This window comes from Hyaena hyaena, unplaced genomic scaffold, assembly GCF_003009895.1.
Source record: "Hyaena hyaena isolate Hyena2069 unplaced genomic scaffold, ASM300989v1 scaffold_1117, whole genome shotgun sequence".
Taxonomy (NCBI): domain Eukaryota; kingdom Metazoa; phylum Chordata; class Mammalia; order Carnivora; family Hyaenidae; genus Hyaena; species Hyaena hyaena.
In genome coordinates, this window is record NW_024081744.1 from 94977 (window position 1) to 112951 (window position 17975).

The window sequence follows — 17975 nt, forward strand, 5'->3', positions numbered from 1 at the left end:
GGACCACAGAGATAAAAGTTCTGCAATGTTTTGGGGCACCTGGGTGGCTCAGTCAGTTAAGCGTCTGACTCTTCATTTTGGCTCAGGTCATGAACTTATGCTTTGTGGGATCGGGCCCTGAGTTGGGCTTTGCTCTGACAGCACAGAGCAGCTTGGGTTTCTCTCCCTCTCTCTCTGCTCCTCCCTTGCTTCTGCTCTGTCTCTCTCAAAATAAATAAATAAACATTAAATTTAAAAAGTTCTGCAAGGTTCATATATCCCACCTCTCCTTCCACTATTTCATCCTTCTCTGCTGATTGTATGTTGCAAGGCAGGCCACAGAAGGAAGGAGGCAGTGATATGTGCTCTATCGGAGAGAAGCAAGGCCAGGTAATTGAAATTCACTGATTAGCCTCATAAGCTGCTATGGGTGCCACAGGGTGACTAAATGAAGACCTCAAAAATATTGAGCACTTCATATTTATTAAGTATATTTGGTGTATCAAGAATACATGGTACTTCATGTACATTTAGTGCATCATAAATACATAGTGTTTTCTTGATCTTTCCATTTCTTTTTTTGTTCACACTCTACTTATTTCGTCTTAAAGTTGACTTACTTTGCTGTGTTTAACACATTGTATGAATTTCATGTATCTCACTTGTTTTCTTGTGTTCTGTAGAATTAGGTATTCTCGAACTACAGCAAATATGTATTATAGCACACAATATTGGTGCACTTGAATAGGGCCGGTTAGCTGAGATGATTTTGGACCACAGAAGTATAGTTTCGGCTCTTTGCTTACCAGTGTGCTCCATCACTTGAGAAGTAGACACTTTTGATCTTGACTGACCTGGATTTTAATCACTACAGAGATACAAGCCGCAGATGTCCAAAGGAATTTATCATGTATAACCCTGTATCTCCCAGCCTGGACAAAAGATGCATCAGGTAGTTGGCAGATGTTAGGCATGCTTGGAGTTATGAACTGGACTATCTTTAAATCATAAAGAGTTAGGAAAAGTGTGTGAGGTTAGGAAGACCTAAATGGTCTCTCCCCTGGTGAAGCACCCAAATAGGGATTTTCTCAGCCCCTTGCATCAACAGAATGTTCCTTTCTCTCTCTCTCTCTCTCTCTCTCTTTTTTTTTTTTTTTTTTGTTACTAGAGATGTTTTGTTGTAGGCATTCTGCTGGAACCCAGCAGTATAGCCAATTGAGACTGCTCCCTCCCAATAGCCCTTCCTGCAACCCGTGTCTCGAACAGTGAAGAAAAACACATCAGTCTTCTCGATTGATTTTATTTTCATTTTTTATTGAAAGCTTCATCAAAGAAAACAGAAGTTTAAACCTAACATCCACTGATCTACAGAAAGCCCAAGGAATGGGGGAAATGGTAGCTAATTTGACTGTGGTATAGATGAAAAAATTAAAAATAAAACCAGAAACACCATAGACTTACAGAACTTTCCATGACAGAGACAGCAGTACAAAATGCTCTTAAGTAAAGTCAAAATTGAATGATGTTTCAGAAGTTACATGATGTCAAATATGGCCTAAAAACAGGGTTTTAAAAGAAGCTGTGTCCTGTTTTTTTTTTAAGAAACTGGGTGTTTTATAGCAAGTACACTTTTACATGTATTTTTTTTTTAAATTAACATTCCAATTATATTCTTCTTCTTTTCAAATCAATGGAAGGATTAATTTCCAGAATGGAGAAAACTTTTTCAAGTATCTCTTTGAAATAGTTTTATAGTTCCTGAAAAAGTATGAAACAACTCATTTTTTCATATATGAGGAAATAAAATATTTTGGGGAGGAGGACAAAGCATCTTTCTTAATAGTCTAAGACCAGAGGATTCAAAATAACAAAGCATAACACTAAAGTTACACTTTGGACACTACTGAAATTTGAAATGACCAGAGAAAATCCACTGGAGTGTCAAGGTTATTCAGCTTTATACAGTGATGCAAAATAAAAAATAATAAAATGATTTTTTTGGCCAAAGATTTAAAATAAGAGTGTATAGTTAACCAAGAGATGCTATTGTATTCTCATAATTCAATTTTGAGTTGACCTGTTCATCTGGTTAAAATTTCAATCTGAACGAAACCAAAATAGCTTTCTTTTTAGAGTAGCCGAATATTTTGCTATACAGTTTTTTTTCCCCTTTGCATTTGCAAGAATACAGCCAGCTCTCAATTATTTGTGGTGGATGGAAAAGAGACATTATGGATAATAAAAATCCATGGTATATAATGCACTGACGGTTTTATTGAAGGATTTTAAACCCCTTCAATAAATCAATACATAACAACGAAACAGACTGATTTGAATTTGATTTCCAAATGTTTCTTTTCCACCCGCAGGGTAAAATGCTAATAAAAGGAAAGAGAGCCCAAGTCCTTAATGGTTGAAAAGAGAAGACAGAACAAACCTACAAGGTAGATAGCCCTTCTAAAATTGAGAGTGATTGTATTTCTGCAAGATTCAGTTATCAGGGAAGTTCCTAACTGGAGTGAATAAAATGGAAGAAAAGTGTGACTCAGTGGCCTTGAGGTTCTTCCCACAGACTCCAAGCTTGATCTCACCTTTGCTCCAGCTTTAAAGCTTCCTGAGTTGGAAGAAGCTCTTCTTAGAATGTTAGTTTCCCTTTCAGCAATACAAACAAAGGACTATTGAGAAGCTATCCATCCTTTTTTGTATGTAACAGGGAGCCTGTGTACTGGGATATAACACCAAAGATAAAAGAAATCACCAATCTGGGGTGAGCTCCCCTGTCCCACATCAGAAAAGATCTTTGGGGCCACTCAAGGGTCTTGTGTTTAGCTTTGTACTTTCCTGAACTCTATACAGGTCACAAAGGACAGCTAGGACCAAGAGCGTTTGGATTAAGGAAACAATTTCATATTTAAGAATATTGGGTAAGAGATGTTAAATTTGAGTTAGACTCCACTGTCTTCCAATGCCACAGTGGATGTCATTTGTAACAAACTTATTCATTAATGAAATCCCATTATCATTCAGCCATAGGAAGGGTATTGTGTACAGAATCAATGGGCATGTTTGAATTCCATTAGTCCCTCAGATTGGAGTGATTTGCCATCAGTCTCCGTGAGCTCTAAGTTCTGAAGGATGCCAGCCATGATAACACAAAAGCCAAAATCTCATCCTTCACTCCCTACCATGGACCAGATAATGTAGATCAAGGCTCCATGTATGACATGTTGAAACTTTGTTATGAAGTGGGACTCCTCAAATGTGCTGAATATTGCTTATACACTGTTACCCTTTATTTGATTTTATAACATCTAAAAACATGTATTGCTCAAACTCACTTAAGAATTTCTCTCTGCTGACCAGCACATCTGTAGTGGTTAGTACACACAAATTAACAATGAGACTGAATTGTCAAATGTATTTTTAGTTTTCTACTAGTATTGTGGTCTGTGTAGACAGTCCATTGAAACTTCTGAATCACGAAGACTGCAAAAGTGCTATTTAAATCAAAACTTACTCTTCATTAATGGGGACTTTAGGCTGTTGTAAAAGATACGGTATATATAGACATCTCAGGTATTCAAATAATTTTTTAAAAAATCTATTATTTTTTGGTCACATGTGAATTGAAATGATTTTAATACAATTTTGCAAGGGGTCGATGTATTCTGCACCAACAGTGAACTTCCTGCTCCATCCAACCTTCTTCTGTTCTCAGCCTTCCATCTCTAACATGAGTGCTTTTAATACCATGGAGTTTTTCACTAGAATGGGTGGAAGTGAGGCTTCTCTGCTGTCAAATGTGGCAAATGTCTTAAAGTCACAGGAAGAATTGATTCAAGTGAAGCATGGAGACAGCATCCGACTGATTGACATTTACCAAGGAGACAAACTAACCCTGGCCAGACCAAAGTCAGGTAGATAATTCTTGTTTGAGAATATTATGTCACTTGCAATAGTCAAGACACGACAGTCTTCAAGGACACAGTCACCAGCACCTGCTCGCGTCACCTTTAGGTTACATAGGGTCTAAGAAGTCTTCAGAAGACATGGCCGTGCATTGAGTCACTATGCATAATCTGTCTTCCCTGACAAGATGTTATCATTATTAAAAGAAAACCCACTATTCCACTGACCAAACTAGAGTTTGGGTAAGATAACATTTATCCCATTTGGACTGTGGCTTTGGTTTGTTTTCTGATGTTTAGAAGTCTTGCAATTAAAGTTGAATGGAAAAATGTAAATATCTGAATAAATGTTTGGAAATCTGATGAGCCAGAGCACTTAAAAAAATTAGAGTCCTAAATAGGATTAAAATCACCATAATATAGATTGCTGATTAGGATTCTGATGTCTGTATATGTGAACACATATTTTGGTTTCTTTTATATTACATAGAATATAACGCTCCTTACCTGTTGATGCTTTTTTTTTTATTCCCCCAGATTTAACTGTTAAAAAAAATTATAGGTAGGATGACAGATGCAAATTTGAACATGTGCCATTTTTCCTTCTTTTTTTTCTTTTTGGTTTCACATAAGATATTCCCTAGAATGGCATGATATAAAAAATCCAAACATAAAACACATATGGACATAAAATGACAGGTAATTTCCTTGTGCCTGAAGTGGCTTAAAAAAATTGAGATCATTGAAATTTCATAGTTGAAAAAAATGTTTCATAATGTATAAATAAAGCAGTAGTTTTGAATAGAAACAGGAAGTTACCTAGGCACATTCATCAGCCACATGGTAGCTACCTCTTAGCCTCATTGTTGATTGCGTAAATGAGACTTTCTTTGTATCACATTAAGGTTTTTTGTGTTTTTTTTATGTGTTTGTTTTTTACAGAAACAAAAGAAAGCATGTTGGTTTCATATTCAAATGAATTATGCCCAGGATAATCCTTATTTATACAAAGAGTTCAGAGACTGAAAAAGAGAAACAAAAAACACAGTTGCTACATATGTTCGCTTTTACCCCCTATAACTCAGGGGTGCACTTCTCAAAGGTAAAACTTTAGGGCCACCCTTGAAATACATGAGAAGCTGAAGGATGGGACAGAAGAAAGTACAAATCTAGGATTCTCTCCAAAGCATGGAAAACCATTAAGGATGGGTGTCACCAGATGGAATTTCTCTGTAGCACATGTTACGTTTTCTTGGATACATTTTTGCCTCTAATTTGATTGCAAAGATAGGGAGTTAGTCTTTAGACTTGAGCTTCCAATTCATGGGGTTTCAAATAAGAGAAACAGGCCCATTTCAGCACAAGGCCTCTGTTAACAGATCATAATAGTGGAATATTGACAATGTCATATCAGCCGAACTCATGACTGATATTGAACTAATGGGGATATGATTTGCTTTTTAAAGCTTTTTAGTTTTTAAAAGCCTACCCTGTTTTCTTTTACAGTGCACTTAATGCATTTCCCTCTTCTTTCTGGACTAAGACAGGTTCCCTTGACATAGTTTGTGAAAAGACTTTCACCTATTTGATTCTAATGATCCATTCAGAAAGCAATTCTAGTGCATGGTTCAGTTAGCAAAGTTCTGTTGGTCTTAATCTCACATAAAACTCTAACAGGTTGAACATGGGTTCCATGAGTCAAATATGCCAAGATGCTTGTTAAGTGAATTCACTTCATTTTAGGCAGTTTTGCATCATTTTCAATGCAAATATATCTCCTTTGGCTTTAATGATGGATCAAACCCAATTCTTTTGGTTCTTATTAATATAAATCATACAACTTCTTGATTGTCAGCTAGCATTTTAAAAGCTTACCTAAGACCCACTAATAGAATCCTCAATCTTATTGGTCCTACTTGCCTCAGGGAGTTAAACTGAAATAAAAAGGTCTATTTTTGTCCTTCTTCTGACAACACCAGGGTATGGAAATACAGTGAAAGGAGGCAAAAGGAAGATATCCCCTCCCCAGTTGTAGAATCAAGGTGGCTGTTCATGGTGAGTGATAACAAAGACTGAGGCGAAAAGACAGAACCTAGAGGTGTTGGACGCGAGAAGGAAGACTATAGTTACAAGTACAATGAGACCTCTTCAGGAGACCACTCATCACTTCACAGAAATATCACTAAGCTTTTTTGACAAGTGACTTTCAGACCAGTTCGGGAAGTATCTTTAGTTGAGTGTTCACATAAAGGAATTTCAATCTGCTAATCCAGCGTCTCTGCTGACTGGTGGCCATCAATTCAAGTGTCACGACTCAAGAGCGCTAGTAAGGAACCAAAAAAGCTCATGGAATGAAAATAACAGCCATTTGGCTCTGTCAGTTGGTATCCAGAACTCTTCATGCTCAAACTGCTGAACACAGCAGGTGCAAGCGTCTGCATATTATCAACAAATGTATATCAAAAAAAAAATTAAAGTAAAGAAAAACAAACAAAATAAACCGCTTTTTGTTTTGTTTTGCAGTATGTAAAACACCAGTGGAAGGTAGTTTAAACAAACAACAAAGTAAGAACTGGTCCGGCCATGTAGGTCAAATAAAATTTTAAAAAGAAAAGAGAAGAAAAGGAAAACAACCTCTATCTTCTGGACTGCAATAGGGTGCCACTTCATCTTTGGTATAAAATAGGCCATCCATAGGCTGAATTTGATCACAACTAGGAAAGACTACAGAAATTGTCAACAATTTCTCTATCTATTGCTTTTTTTGTTTTTTTTTTGTGTGTGTTTTTTTTGCACTTTTTGACCATAAGCTCCTATCTACTTAAGTTTTTTTTTTAATGCTCTTAAGCTAGGTTTTGCAATGTGACAAGCAAAGCTGACTAAAAACTTTGTAAAGCTCATAAAAAAGACTGCAGATAAAAAGCACTAATGCTTTTGCTAGCGATCACGCTTTGTAAATAAAAAAAATCTGCATTCTGCCCCCCAAACACGCATTATTTCTAATGCAGTTGTTTTTAAACCAACATTAATAACTTTACCGTAAAATGTTTTAGCCTTCTAGAATGATTCAACACTTAAGACAAAGTTCATGAGAAGTCCCAGCATTTTCCCAATTCTTGCAGTTGCCATGATTTCTTTTATCAACAAATTTTCTTCAAATGAAGAAAAAACATTTTCTTTTAAACTGTACAGTTTTTTTCACCCTAAAAACTCATAGTCTTAAACTTCTGTACCAGTTAAAGCCGGCACAATATTTCAATTCTTTCTTGAATTTTTTTTTAACAAGACGTTGACAGCTTGCCTCGAGAGCCTTGACGTCCTTAAAATTAAGGCAATTAAGATTCAAGATAAATCTTACCTAAATATTTCTAAGAAAAAAAATAAAATAAAAAGCCAACCCACTAGATTTAAACACAAAGGGGACAAGAAAGAGTAGCTTAATTACTGAGGAAGACCATTTGTTTCCATTTTTGCTTTGCCCACCTCTTGACATCTGATTTTCTGTTAAAAAAAAAATCTATCTACATCTTCTGGTAAATTCTGAATTCAAATGTTCTTCCAGATAAAATGTCAACCTTCCATGTTTTGTTTTGCTGTTGGTTTTTGTTTGTTTCCTCTTCTGGGAGTTTTTCCCTTAATTAAAAAATGGCAAAAATAAACTGTCAGACCACATGAAGGAACCATTTGCACAGCACATAAAAACACTTTGTTTTCACTGGGTAAAGTAGAAAATTAAAAAAAAAAAAAAGCATTCCATCGACGCCTGTGCAAACTGGAAGCCAACTTCCTGTTCAACGAAGTTTCTTCATTCAAGGCAAAGTTTCAGACAAACATTCTTCAGTCTTGTTTATGGTCTGTGGAAACAATTGAGTGGTCATTACATCAAAGCATCTTTGAAATCACCTTGTGTGCTCTGTTCCAGTGAGATCTCCTTAAAAGATACCAAGCACTTTCAATATCCAGAAAATTGTACAAGTTTTAAATCCTGCCACTGTCATACAAATATGTATTTAAGCCAGAGAGTCTGTTCACATTAAATATCAAGAATCTCTTTCAATTTAAAGTAGGAAGTGTTACAAATATACCCAGATAAACAATACTCCCCACGTGCACAAGAACCTATGTCTGGCTTATGTAGGGTCCCCAGAAATTCTTTAAGTAATTCTGTCCTTTTAAAACTCTCACTGGGGGGTACCTGGGGGGCTCAGTCAGTTAAGTGCCTGACTTTGGCTAAGGTCATGATCTCATGGCTCTGCTACTGAGTTCAAGCCCTGTGTCAGGCTCTGTGCTGACAGCTAGGAGCCTGGAGCCTGCTTCAGAATCTGTGACTCCCTCTCTCTCTGCCCCTTTCCCGCTCATGCCTCTGTCTCTCAAAAAATAAATAAATGTTTAAAAAAAACTCTCATTGGATTCATCACAGATTCAGTTAAAACTCTCATTGGATTCATCACCAATTCAGTCAACAAATATGTGAGTCCCTACTATGTACCCAAGATATTGCAACGGGTTGTGTGTTGTCCTGTGGGATTCACCAACTATAGTCACATAGCCTTGTTGGCCCAATAAATAGGAGAGTGAGGAGGTAATGGATTTTGCCCACTTTCCCTCTTCTGCTCTTCTTCCTTGTTCATCCAACTCATCAAGCGCCTCTTGAGGGGGCACTTGGGTGGCTCAGTAGGTTAAGTGCTCAACTCTGGCTCAAGTCATGATCTCAGAGTTTGTGAGCTCGAGACTTGCATTCCCACATCGGGCTCTCTGCTGTCAGCACAGAGCCCGTTTTGATCCTCTGGCCCCCTCTTTCTCTGCACCTCCCGTCCCCAGCATCCTCTCTCTATAAAACAAATAAAGTTTTAAAAAAAGGTGTTTAATTCTTGAAAACAGGGATTATATTCTACTGTCTTTTTCTACTGTCTATATTCTACTGGAATTTTTACTGTCCAAGAATCTGACAGATAGTATGCACTTAATAGGTGGTGAACGAGAGAGAAATGCCATTTTTACTATATGCCAGTTTGCCTAGCCCAGCCCAAATAATTACCTCTGCCTCAACCCCACCTACATTGCAGGTCTGATCTTCTAGTGGGTTGACCTTTACACTTAGCTCTTCCATCCACAGATTAGAATTTTGTTAAATCATTTCAGGGGCGGGGCGCCTGGGTGGCTTAGTCGGTTAAGCGTCCGACTTTCGCTTAGGTCATGATCTCGCGGTTCGTGGGTTCGAGCCCCGCATCGGGCTCTGTGCTGACTGCCAGCTCAGAGCCTGGAGCCTGTTTCAGTCTGTGACTCCCTCTCTCTCTGACCCTCCCCTGCTCACGCTGTCTCTCTCTCTCTCTCCTAGAAATAAATAAAAAATAAATAAATAAATAAATAAATCATTTCAGGGGCATGCTATAAAAAATGTTTTTTTATAGCATAGTTTTAGTTTTTATGTAGACGAAGTCCGCTTCTCTCAGTGCTTTGCAGATTCTTCTGATCCCAGTTGTTTAATTTAGTAAGAAAATTCAGGGTTGCTAGGTTTTACAGGTTGTTCACTCTACAAGATGTATGTCTGGGGCCGGGGGGGTGGGGGAGGAGCTAAATTTCAACCCAGGTCTATTCCCCAAGCTATGTAGTCTGGTGCAGGGCAGCATTTGCTCTGAGCCAGTTGGCTGTATTCAGATTCACAAAATGCCCTTAAGGATGTCTTGAGCTATATGAAGATTAGGTGGAGATAGTCCTGAGGGGTTCTTTTTCCCAACTGGCAAAGAGCACTGATACAAGTCAGCTATGCCCCTTAGAAGCTTAAGTTCTTCCTGGAATCATGTATGAAAAGCAACTCTTTGATAGTTGATACTTCCAGTTTTAACCAATAGTTTGAGTTTCTAGGAATATATATTTATTAGAAAAATAATACGTGTTATGTGAAAAAGTGAGTTTTCTTTTAAGAAGAAATGCAGTCAGGGGTGCCTAGGTGGCTCAGTTGGTTGGGCATCCGACTTCGGCTCAGATCATGATCTCACGGTTCGTGGGTTTGAATCCCGCGTCGGGCTCTTTGCTGACAGCTCTGAGCCTGGAGCCTGCTATGAGTTCTGTGCCTCCCTCTCTACCTCCCCCTTTGCAGCTCATACTGTCTCCATGTCTCTCAAAAATATTTACACATTAAAACTTAAAAAAAGAAGAAGAAATGCAGTTAGAAGTTGCATAATAGCAGTAACAATAAGGGAAACTTTATTCCTAGAAGTCATGGGAGCCATGGTTTATATTTGATCTTGGTATCTTGGCAAAGTAGAGAATTTATTTATTTCTAAAAATCTATCTTTTTGTGGGAACAGAACTTTTTTGGGTCAGTGTTGTGTTTGGTTTGTTTGTTTGTCAATCCTTTGCTTTGACTCCCCCCTCCCACTGTAGTATTGTTATGCATTTAGCAGAAAATGCCTACTACACCATGTGAATCTCTGTAACATCTACTCAATGAATGGTGTCATACTCCATGGACTACATTGACACAGAACACCACACTGCTCAAGTATGTCATAAGCACTGGCCTTGAAGCATCCATATTTATGAGCTAGGCCATAATTAACTGCAAGTTTTATAACTTAGCACAAATCTTTTCTTTTCTTTTTTTTTTTAAATGTTTTTTATTTATTTCAGAGAGAGAGAGAGAGACAGCGTGAGCAGGGGAGGATCAGAGAGAGATGGAGATACAGAATCTGAAACAAACTCTGAGCTAGCTGTCAGAACATAACCCAATGCGGGGCTCAAACCCACGAACAGTGAGATCATGACCTGAGCCGCAGTCGGATACTTAACCGACTGAGCTACCCAGGCGCCCCTACACAAATCTTTTCAATAGCTCCTCCCATCAAGTAGTCTCATTGTTATCCCAAAACAAATTTGGAGAAATAAATGGTTGTCCTTTGCATTTTTGTGGTTTCTAGCTGAAGTTTGAAGGGAAAAAGTGTTCACTATTTAATAAAACTGAATGCACTCCTGGTCACCTTCTCTGTCCTAGATGAGGTATAAGGCTTATGTATTGCACTGATACCCACAAAAATAGAAGGCTTCTAAATTTCCAAGGTTGTGAACATTAGTAACAATAACATTTTAAATTGGGCAACAAGGCTCTTTTAGAAATAACATGAGTTGCACTTTACACAGAGTGATTTATGTAAATGAGAATGAGTAGGAAAAACACTTACAAACTGTAAAGTACTGAGCACCAGAATATATTATTATTTACGAGCTTAAAGCACATGTAAGAATGGTAATCAAGGACATAATTTGCACCGTATTAATATACTGACAATGTACAGGGAACTGGTGTTCATGACAGTTCAGTTAATCTGAGACAACTTGAAGAATAAAAAGAACTGGCCATATCGAAGTTGAGATGAGGGCCTTCTAAGGTCAATGTGAATGGTGGAAGACTAGAGTTTGGCTGAATTTAAGATTGCAGTCATTCTGAAACTTCTCACCCTCCCCCCAAACCCCCTTCCCCAAAGAAAGCAGAGTGAATAGAGGAAGTAGCAAACCATATTCATAGAATTCTAGATTTTAGAGATGGAAGAAGTCTTAGAGCCCATCCTATCACGCAAGGTCCCCTAATGTGATTCCTGACCGAGTACTTTCATGGGTGCCATGTGAAAAGAAGGACTCCGTGGTGGTCCAGAGTCTGGGGAAAACTGTACATTATGTTCCCACTAACTGGATTACCCAGAGGTAAACTAAACTTATGGGTAAAGCACCAACAAAGAAGGGCATTCAATATCAAAAGAAACTTGTTTTTGAAAGAGTCTAATTTTTTTAAATTAGTATCGAAATAATCATCATGTTGACAATGAACATTCTGTTTTAGTTCTTCAATAATTTAAAATGTGGGAAAAAACTCTCAGAATTCCCAAGTAGGAAATGCAGTCTCCTCCGTAATGTTACAGAAAGTGAGAAGTTAGATTTATCTGGCTGGCTAGGAGGTCCTGTCCATTAGCATTTAAATGGCTTTGAAGAGAACTGGAATTAAAAAAGCGTTTCACTTAGGATAGAGGGTGTTTCCCATCATTCCTTGTGAGCCATCCCACCCCCAACTCCTAGGAATGGTGGTAAAGCCTACCTTAGCATTAAAGACCTAATTTACACCCTTTGGAGAATACTGATCTAAAGAAGAGGAAAAGGAGGCTCCAAAGGGTTGAGGGACCACCAATGGGTGGCAAAGACTTTATATATTAGAATGTAACTTTGCTTGAAGACTCATACTTTTCAAGCCCTAGTCATTTTTAATATTTCTTAAATAGCACAAAGAAAACCTGATGAAAACTTGGACAGGAATCGGAATTTCCACAGAACTTCCAAAAGAAATCCCAGGTATCATTCTGCCTTTGCAGACAAGAGCCCAAAGTCCCTTTTGCATTAGTAGGCCTCTTTTAACAAGGGGTGGGGGAAGCATGAGTACAACATGTGGAGAATTGTTTTTTAGCTTGGAAAGTGGAATTTGGAATATTAAAATATTTATTGACATAGATCCTAAATATAACCTTTTTATTCATATGCACGTCATTCTACTTCTCAAACTTGCTGCTGTGATGTCTGTAATTTACTTTCAAAAAACCTTTAGTCTAGACGTGAAGGTGGGTTAAGTTACTTTTCAAGGACACTAGGCTAACTCTCCTTGGATTGTCACCCCCTACAGCAGGTTTTCTGTGATTTAAGGAGGAAGGCCAGAGGTTTGTTTCCATGAGTACCTTAAACTGTCCGCATCTCAATTAGCATCATGATTGTTAGGAATGAGTTGCTGGAAGAAGGTAGTGGCATATTAAGTAGCATAACAATGCTGGATATAAGCTTCCATTGGTGAAATCCAGAGTATTCAAGATAACTAAAGTTGGATTGGCTAAAGTATAATAGAGATCCTCTTCACTCTAGATGAAAGATACAGTTAGACTGTAGCCTTGCCTCTAGAAAATGATCAGATCTAATCTGAGTGCATTTTTCATGTTAAGTATGTTTAGATTACTTAAAAGAACAGAGCTGGGCCTTTATCAAGTATACAGAGCAAGCCCTATTAACTTGGTTGTGCCTGCTTTCTTATGAGTGCTTCCTTGATAAATGTCTCTGTGGGTAATCTTGCACCCCTCAAACTTTTCCCAGGGAAGCTTATATAAGAAATAGAACCCAGCTGTTTCCATAACCCACATGCTCAGCTCCATTCCCAGTGTCTTCCTTGAATGGCTCTACAGAATCCCACATCTTACCATAACACAGATCAGCTTCCCTCGGCTGCAACTGGATAGAATTGCAGTAATTGCTTCCTTTTTTAAAATTTCAGAAGAGGGATGCATGGGTGGTTCAGTGGGTTAAGCGTCCGCCTTTGGCTCAGGTCACGATCTCGCGGTTCCTGGGTTCGAGCCCTGCGTCAGTCTCTATGCTGACGGCTCAGGGCCTGGAGCCTGTTTCAGATTCTGTGTCTCCCTCTCTCTCTCTGACTCTCCATTGCTCATGCTGTCTCTCTCTCTCTCTCAGAAATAAATAAAACATTAAAAAATAAAATAAAATTTCAGAAGAGCCTGTGATCCATCAATCTATTTGGCCCAGGATATTATTTTTGTTTTCATACAATATTTTATTGTTTTTATTTCAAGTCAAAAATGTTCCTGGCACTACGGAGCACGGAACGCGTCAGAGACAGGAAGCTGAGAATGTAAACAGGACCCGTTAAAATTTTTCTCCACATTTTAAGAAATGTCCGCAAGGCAACACAAGTAGTTTCCCTGTGTCACACCTTTGAAATGTTCCACGTTCCAGTGTGCTTTCATCTCTGGCATGTTGCAACAACGCACTCTGTGGAAAGTCCTGGAACTTAACATTCCTGCATAAGCGCAAAAGAAAATTCCTTCGAATGAGGACTCCCTTCCCATGATGTTTACCGCTTTAAGAACACTGTGGAGGTTTTCTTTCCTTGATCCGTATTCTCTCACCACTATCAGTCATCAGAATCCATGGCTCAAGGACAAAACTGCAGTGTAGGGTGGTTTTATAAATGTTTAAACAGAACCCTTCACCTGGTCAGCCTCAGACTTCCTCCGACCCTTTCAAGGAAGAAAGCTTGTTTGAGTTGACTCATTGTAATGATAATTACATCCAGTGTCTTTCTTTACAATCAGGCTTTCTTTGGTTTTTATCTTATCTGCGTCTGTTAGCAGCACCAATAACTCCCTGGTTTTCTGTGGCATTGTTAAACCCTGTTTTCCCTTTACCCCTTCCCAAGCTTACCCCCACCCCTGACCCCATTACACTTTCTACCTTCTTATTTCAGACCTTTGTTCCATCTTGTCTGAACCATCACCATAACAGGACTATGTCCATTGCTTCCAAATCTACTGTCTATCTTCGCTGGAGGAGCACTTGTAGAACAGAGGACATGGTGTCAAAGCACGTCAGTCCATATCTGCTTTTTCATACTCCTGTACTATTCTGAATCCACTTTTCAAAGAAGCACTCTGATTTCTCCCTCCTCTGGACTTTGGCCAGGCTGTTACTACATGTGGAACACACCGTTCCAGTGGCCACAACCTCCACCAAGGCTCAGCCAGTTGAGAGAAATTAAATGCATTCTCCTATTACTAGAGTACTTATTTTATATATTTTATTTTTTTAAAGTCTATTTATTTATTTTTTGAGAGAGACAGAGAAAGTGAGTAGGAGAGGGGCAGAGGGAGGGGAAGAGAGAGAATCCCAAGCAGGCTCTGCGCTGGCAGGGGTGGATCCTGAGGCAGCGCTTGAACTCATGAACCATGAGATCATGACCTGAGCCGAAATGCTTAATTGACTGAGCCACCCACTATAGTGCCCTGATCATTTTCTTCCTTGCAGCCTACGTATCCTGTCTAGGTGTACATCTGAATCCTATACTGGATTGTAAACTCTGCAGGGCAGGGATCCATCTCCTAGCCTAGAAACTGGCATGATGCTGGATCCTACAAGTGTGGAGATGGGTGGGGAGACTCACGGGCATCTGTGAGTCACGAGATGTTCTCCCTGGGTCCCCACTATACCACACAATGGTCACGAAAGGTAGGACAACCCTGAGAAAGAAGAGAACATCCCACTGTGGGCTGCAAGTGGGAGCAGCTGAAGCTGACTGAGCAGGCAGGGGAAAGGGGATGGTCCAGACAGTTGGAAGAAGGGGGAAATTTGTATCCAGAAAGCCATCCTTGAAATACATCCCTCCAGACTCATATATTAAATGGTGTTATTATTTAGAAGGTGAAAAGCCTTCCAAAGCTTTTGTGGCTCTCTTCGAATAAGTCCGAGAATGATTCTTTTACACAAAGTCAAGTATCCAAGGAATAAGGGCTCTATAAAACTGCCTGTTGACTCTGTCTCCTACAAGTCCCCCAAGTTCACCACATTGCAGCCACATGTCTCCACTCTAGACCTTTGGACTTCCTGTGTTTTCTGCCTGCAAAATTTCTTCTTCATGTCTCTAATCTCCAAGATTAGCTTGTAATTATCTTTCAGATCCAGGCCTCTGTGAGAGGACTTGCCTGACACCAAGTCTTAGGTATTTATCCTGTCATGTTCTATCACAACAATCTTTTTTAAACATTTGCTTTGTAATTCTGTTTCTGATTCTTTGCTGACTGGTCCACTGACTGTGAGTCTACTTCTAGCAGGAGGGAAACTCCAAGAGAGTAGGGAAGGCACCTGCCACTTTCAATCCCTGGCATCTGGAATTCTGTGGGTCACATAGGAGGTACTGTTTCAATAAGTGTTGACTGGGTGAATGAAAAAAATTCTTTTATGTATTTGTTAATTAAAATTAAAATGTAATTATTTATTTTTGAGAGAGAGAGAGAAAGAGAGAGACAGAGCATGAGTGGGAGCAGAAACAGGGAGTCCCAGAATCCAAAGCAGGCTCCAGGCTCTGAGCTGACAGCTCAGGGCCTCGGACCCACGAACTATAAGATCATGACCTGAGCTGGAGTCAGATGCTTAACCGGCTAAGTCACCCGGGCTCCCCAAGAATCTCTTTTATTTATTCAGACAGCACTAAATTGTTAGCAAGAAAGTCAGGATCACTAGTTTTCTCAGTATGCTTTGAAACAGCAAAAGCCAGCCTCACCTACTCACCAAGTATTTCTGGCAAATATATTAGCTCTCATTTCCTACCAGTGTCTCTCACTGTGCTTCTACACAGCCTTTCTCCACTCCTTTCTCACATATGTGAGAGCAGAGATCATTCATTCTCTGAACAGAATGAAAATATTTCACTACGCTTGGAACAGAGTACCAGAAGCCACCATATTGTTCGGTGTGTGTAAAAGTGATTCACGTAGGCTTTAGGTGAATTAGAAATAAAAACAAGAACAAAACCACAAAATGCTTTATTCTCATGGATCTTTCCTGAAACTTGTTTTGTGATAGTAATAATAACAATGATAATAATAATTATAATAAAAGTTAAGTCAGATTATGAGCACATTTAGCCTTTAGAAGCTAAACTAGATATAGAAGACTCCATTACCATGATTAATCTTTCAACAACAAACACATGTCTACATATTGAGATTAAAGAGGAATGATGAAGAAATGCAAGCAACATTCTGCAGACAGGAAGGAGTTTTTAGGGATTCTCTATCCACCAGGGCTTTGACTGTTACTTACAAATTAGGATAGTTTGCACAGCCAGACATCTATATCTAGACTGAATTTTTGTTAATTCCTTTGGTTTCAAAACCTCTCAAGTTGTAGTTTACATAATTACTCAACACAAAGCCAACTGTACTTTACAAGAGATTTAAAGATTTGCAAGAGTAATTCTGATACATGATTTTTGCTTAATTCCTGTCACTTAATTCCTGAATAAGACTCTCTGTTGTTTTATATTTTACAGTATCCCTTTTCATGAAGTACTTTGCTGGGTGTTCAAGGCAACTCTGCAAAGGGAGTGTTACTGTCTTCATGTAAGAATACAGACTCACTATCTAGTTTCAAGGGGGAATATTAGAGTTTTTCCAAAATATGTAGTGGTAGATTGTTTTTTTAAATCCTCCTGTCTGTATTTAAGGCTTGGGGGTGAACTCCTACATTAACTCGGGGCTTGGCCATGTGACTTGCTTTGGCCTATGGGACAGCAGTAAATACATCACAAACAGATTGAAAAGTGCTAGTCATGATGCAATTGCTTCCATTATTCAACCAAACAGACAACTAACCTCAGAAGCAGAGCTATGAACATGACCATCAGCTGTCCCCAGGTGCTTGAGTAATTCTTGTCAAGACCGGAAGAAGCATCCACCTGAGGTCACCTCAAATTGCCAACCCACATAACCATGAACTAAATACATGCTTGCCACCAAGTTTGGGATGATCTGTATTTCCACAATAGCTAACAGATACAACAGGAGAAAATGGTGTCAAGATGGTTAATCTTGAGGGAAAGGGCTTAGCATAGCCCGAACTTACTTAGACTGTTGGTAAGAATATGCAGGTGCATGTTCGTTGGATGTGTCCACTGCTATCTGTTGCTGCTGACCACTGGTGTCCTGGGAGGAAGGTGCCACTGTCTGGGGAGAGGTATCAGCAACAACACCCTAAGGAGGCAAATAAGAACATAAAAGCCTTACTGGCTTTAGCAAAGGGCCTTCTTCCGGATGGACTATAGGGAACATCCCTCTTCTATTTGGCTTGAGTGGAATTACACTCAGCCAAAAGAAGCCACAAGAAGTACTCAAAGGAAAACCACAGAGCACATTTGGATAAGCGCTGAGAAATTCACTCCAGTGTGTCACCAAGAAGCCTTGCCTACAAGAGTCCCTAGAGCAGTCGAGTGTTCAGAAAATCATCTTCACCAGACTTAGAAGTGTTGGTTTTTAAGTTTTTATTTATTTATTTTGAGGTGTGTGTGTGTGTGTGTGTGTGTGTGAGAGAGAGAGAGAGAGAGAGAGAGAGAGAATGAGGGAGGGACAGAGAGAGAGAATCCTAACTAGACTTCCCATTGCTGGCATGGAGCCCAGTGCCAGGCTCAAACTCAATAACCTGTGAGATTATGACCTGACCAGAAATCAAGAGTCGATGCTTAACAGACTGAGCCACCCAGGGTCCCCCATACTT

The 17975-nt window shown here is 39.2% G+C and overlaps 1 protein-coding gene across 1 annotated transcript in view; it reads right to left on the reverse strand.

Moving 5' to 3' along the window:
• Nucleotides 1–7670: 7670 nt before the first annotated feature.
• Nucleotides 7671–17975, reverse strand: part of LOC120224136 (RNA-binding motif, single-stranded-interacting protein 3-like) — a 420254-nt gene continuing 409949 nt past the window's right edge. The window contains exons 14-15 of the mRNA XM_039222358.1: nucleotides 17328–17455; nucleotides 7671–7741 (exon numbers count right to left, since the gene is read on the reverse strand). Coding sequence (XP_039078289.1) covers nucleotides 7735–7741; nucleotides 17328–17455 — 135 coding nt within the window. The 3' untranslated portion in view covers nucleotides 7671–7734. The remainder of the gene's footprint in view (nucleotides 7742–17327; nucleotides 17456–17975) is intronic.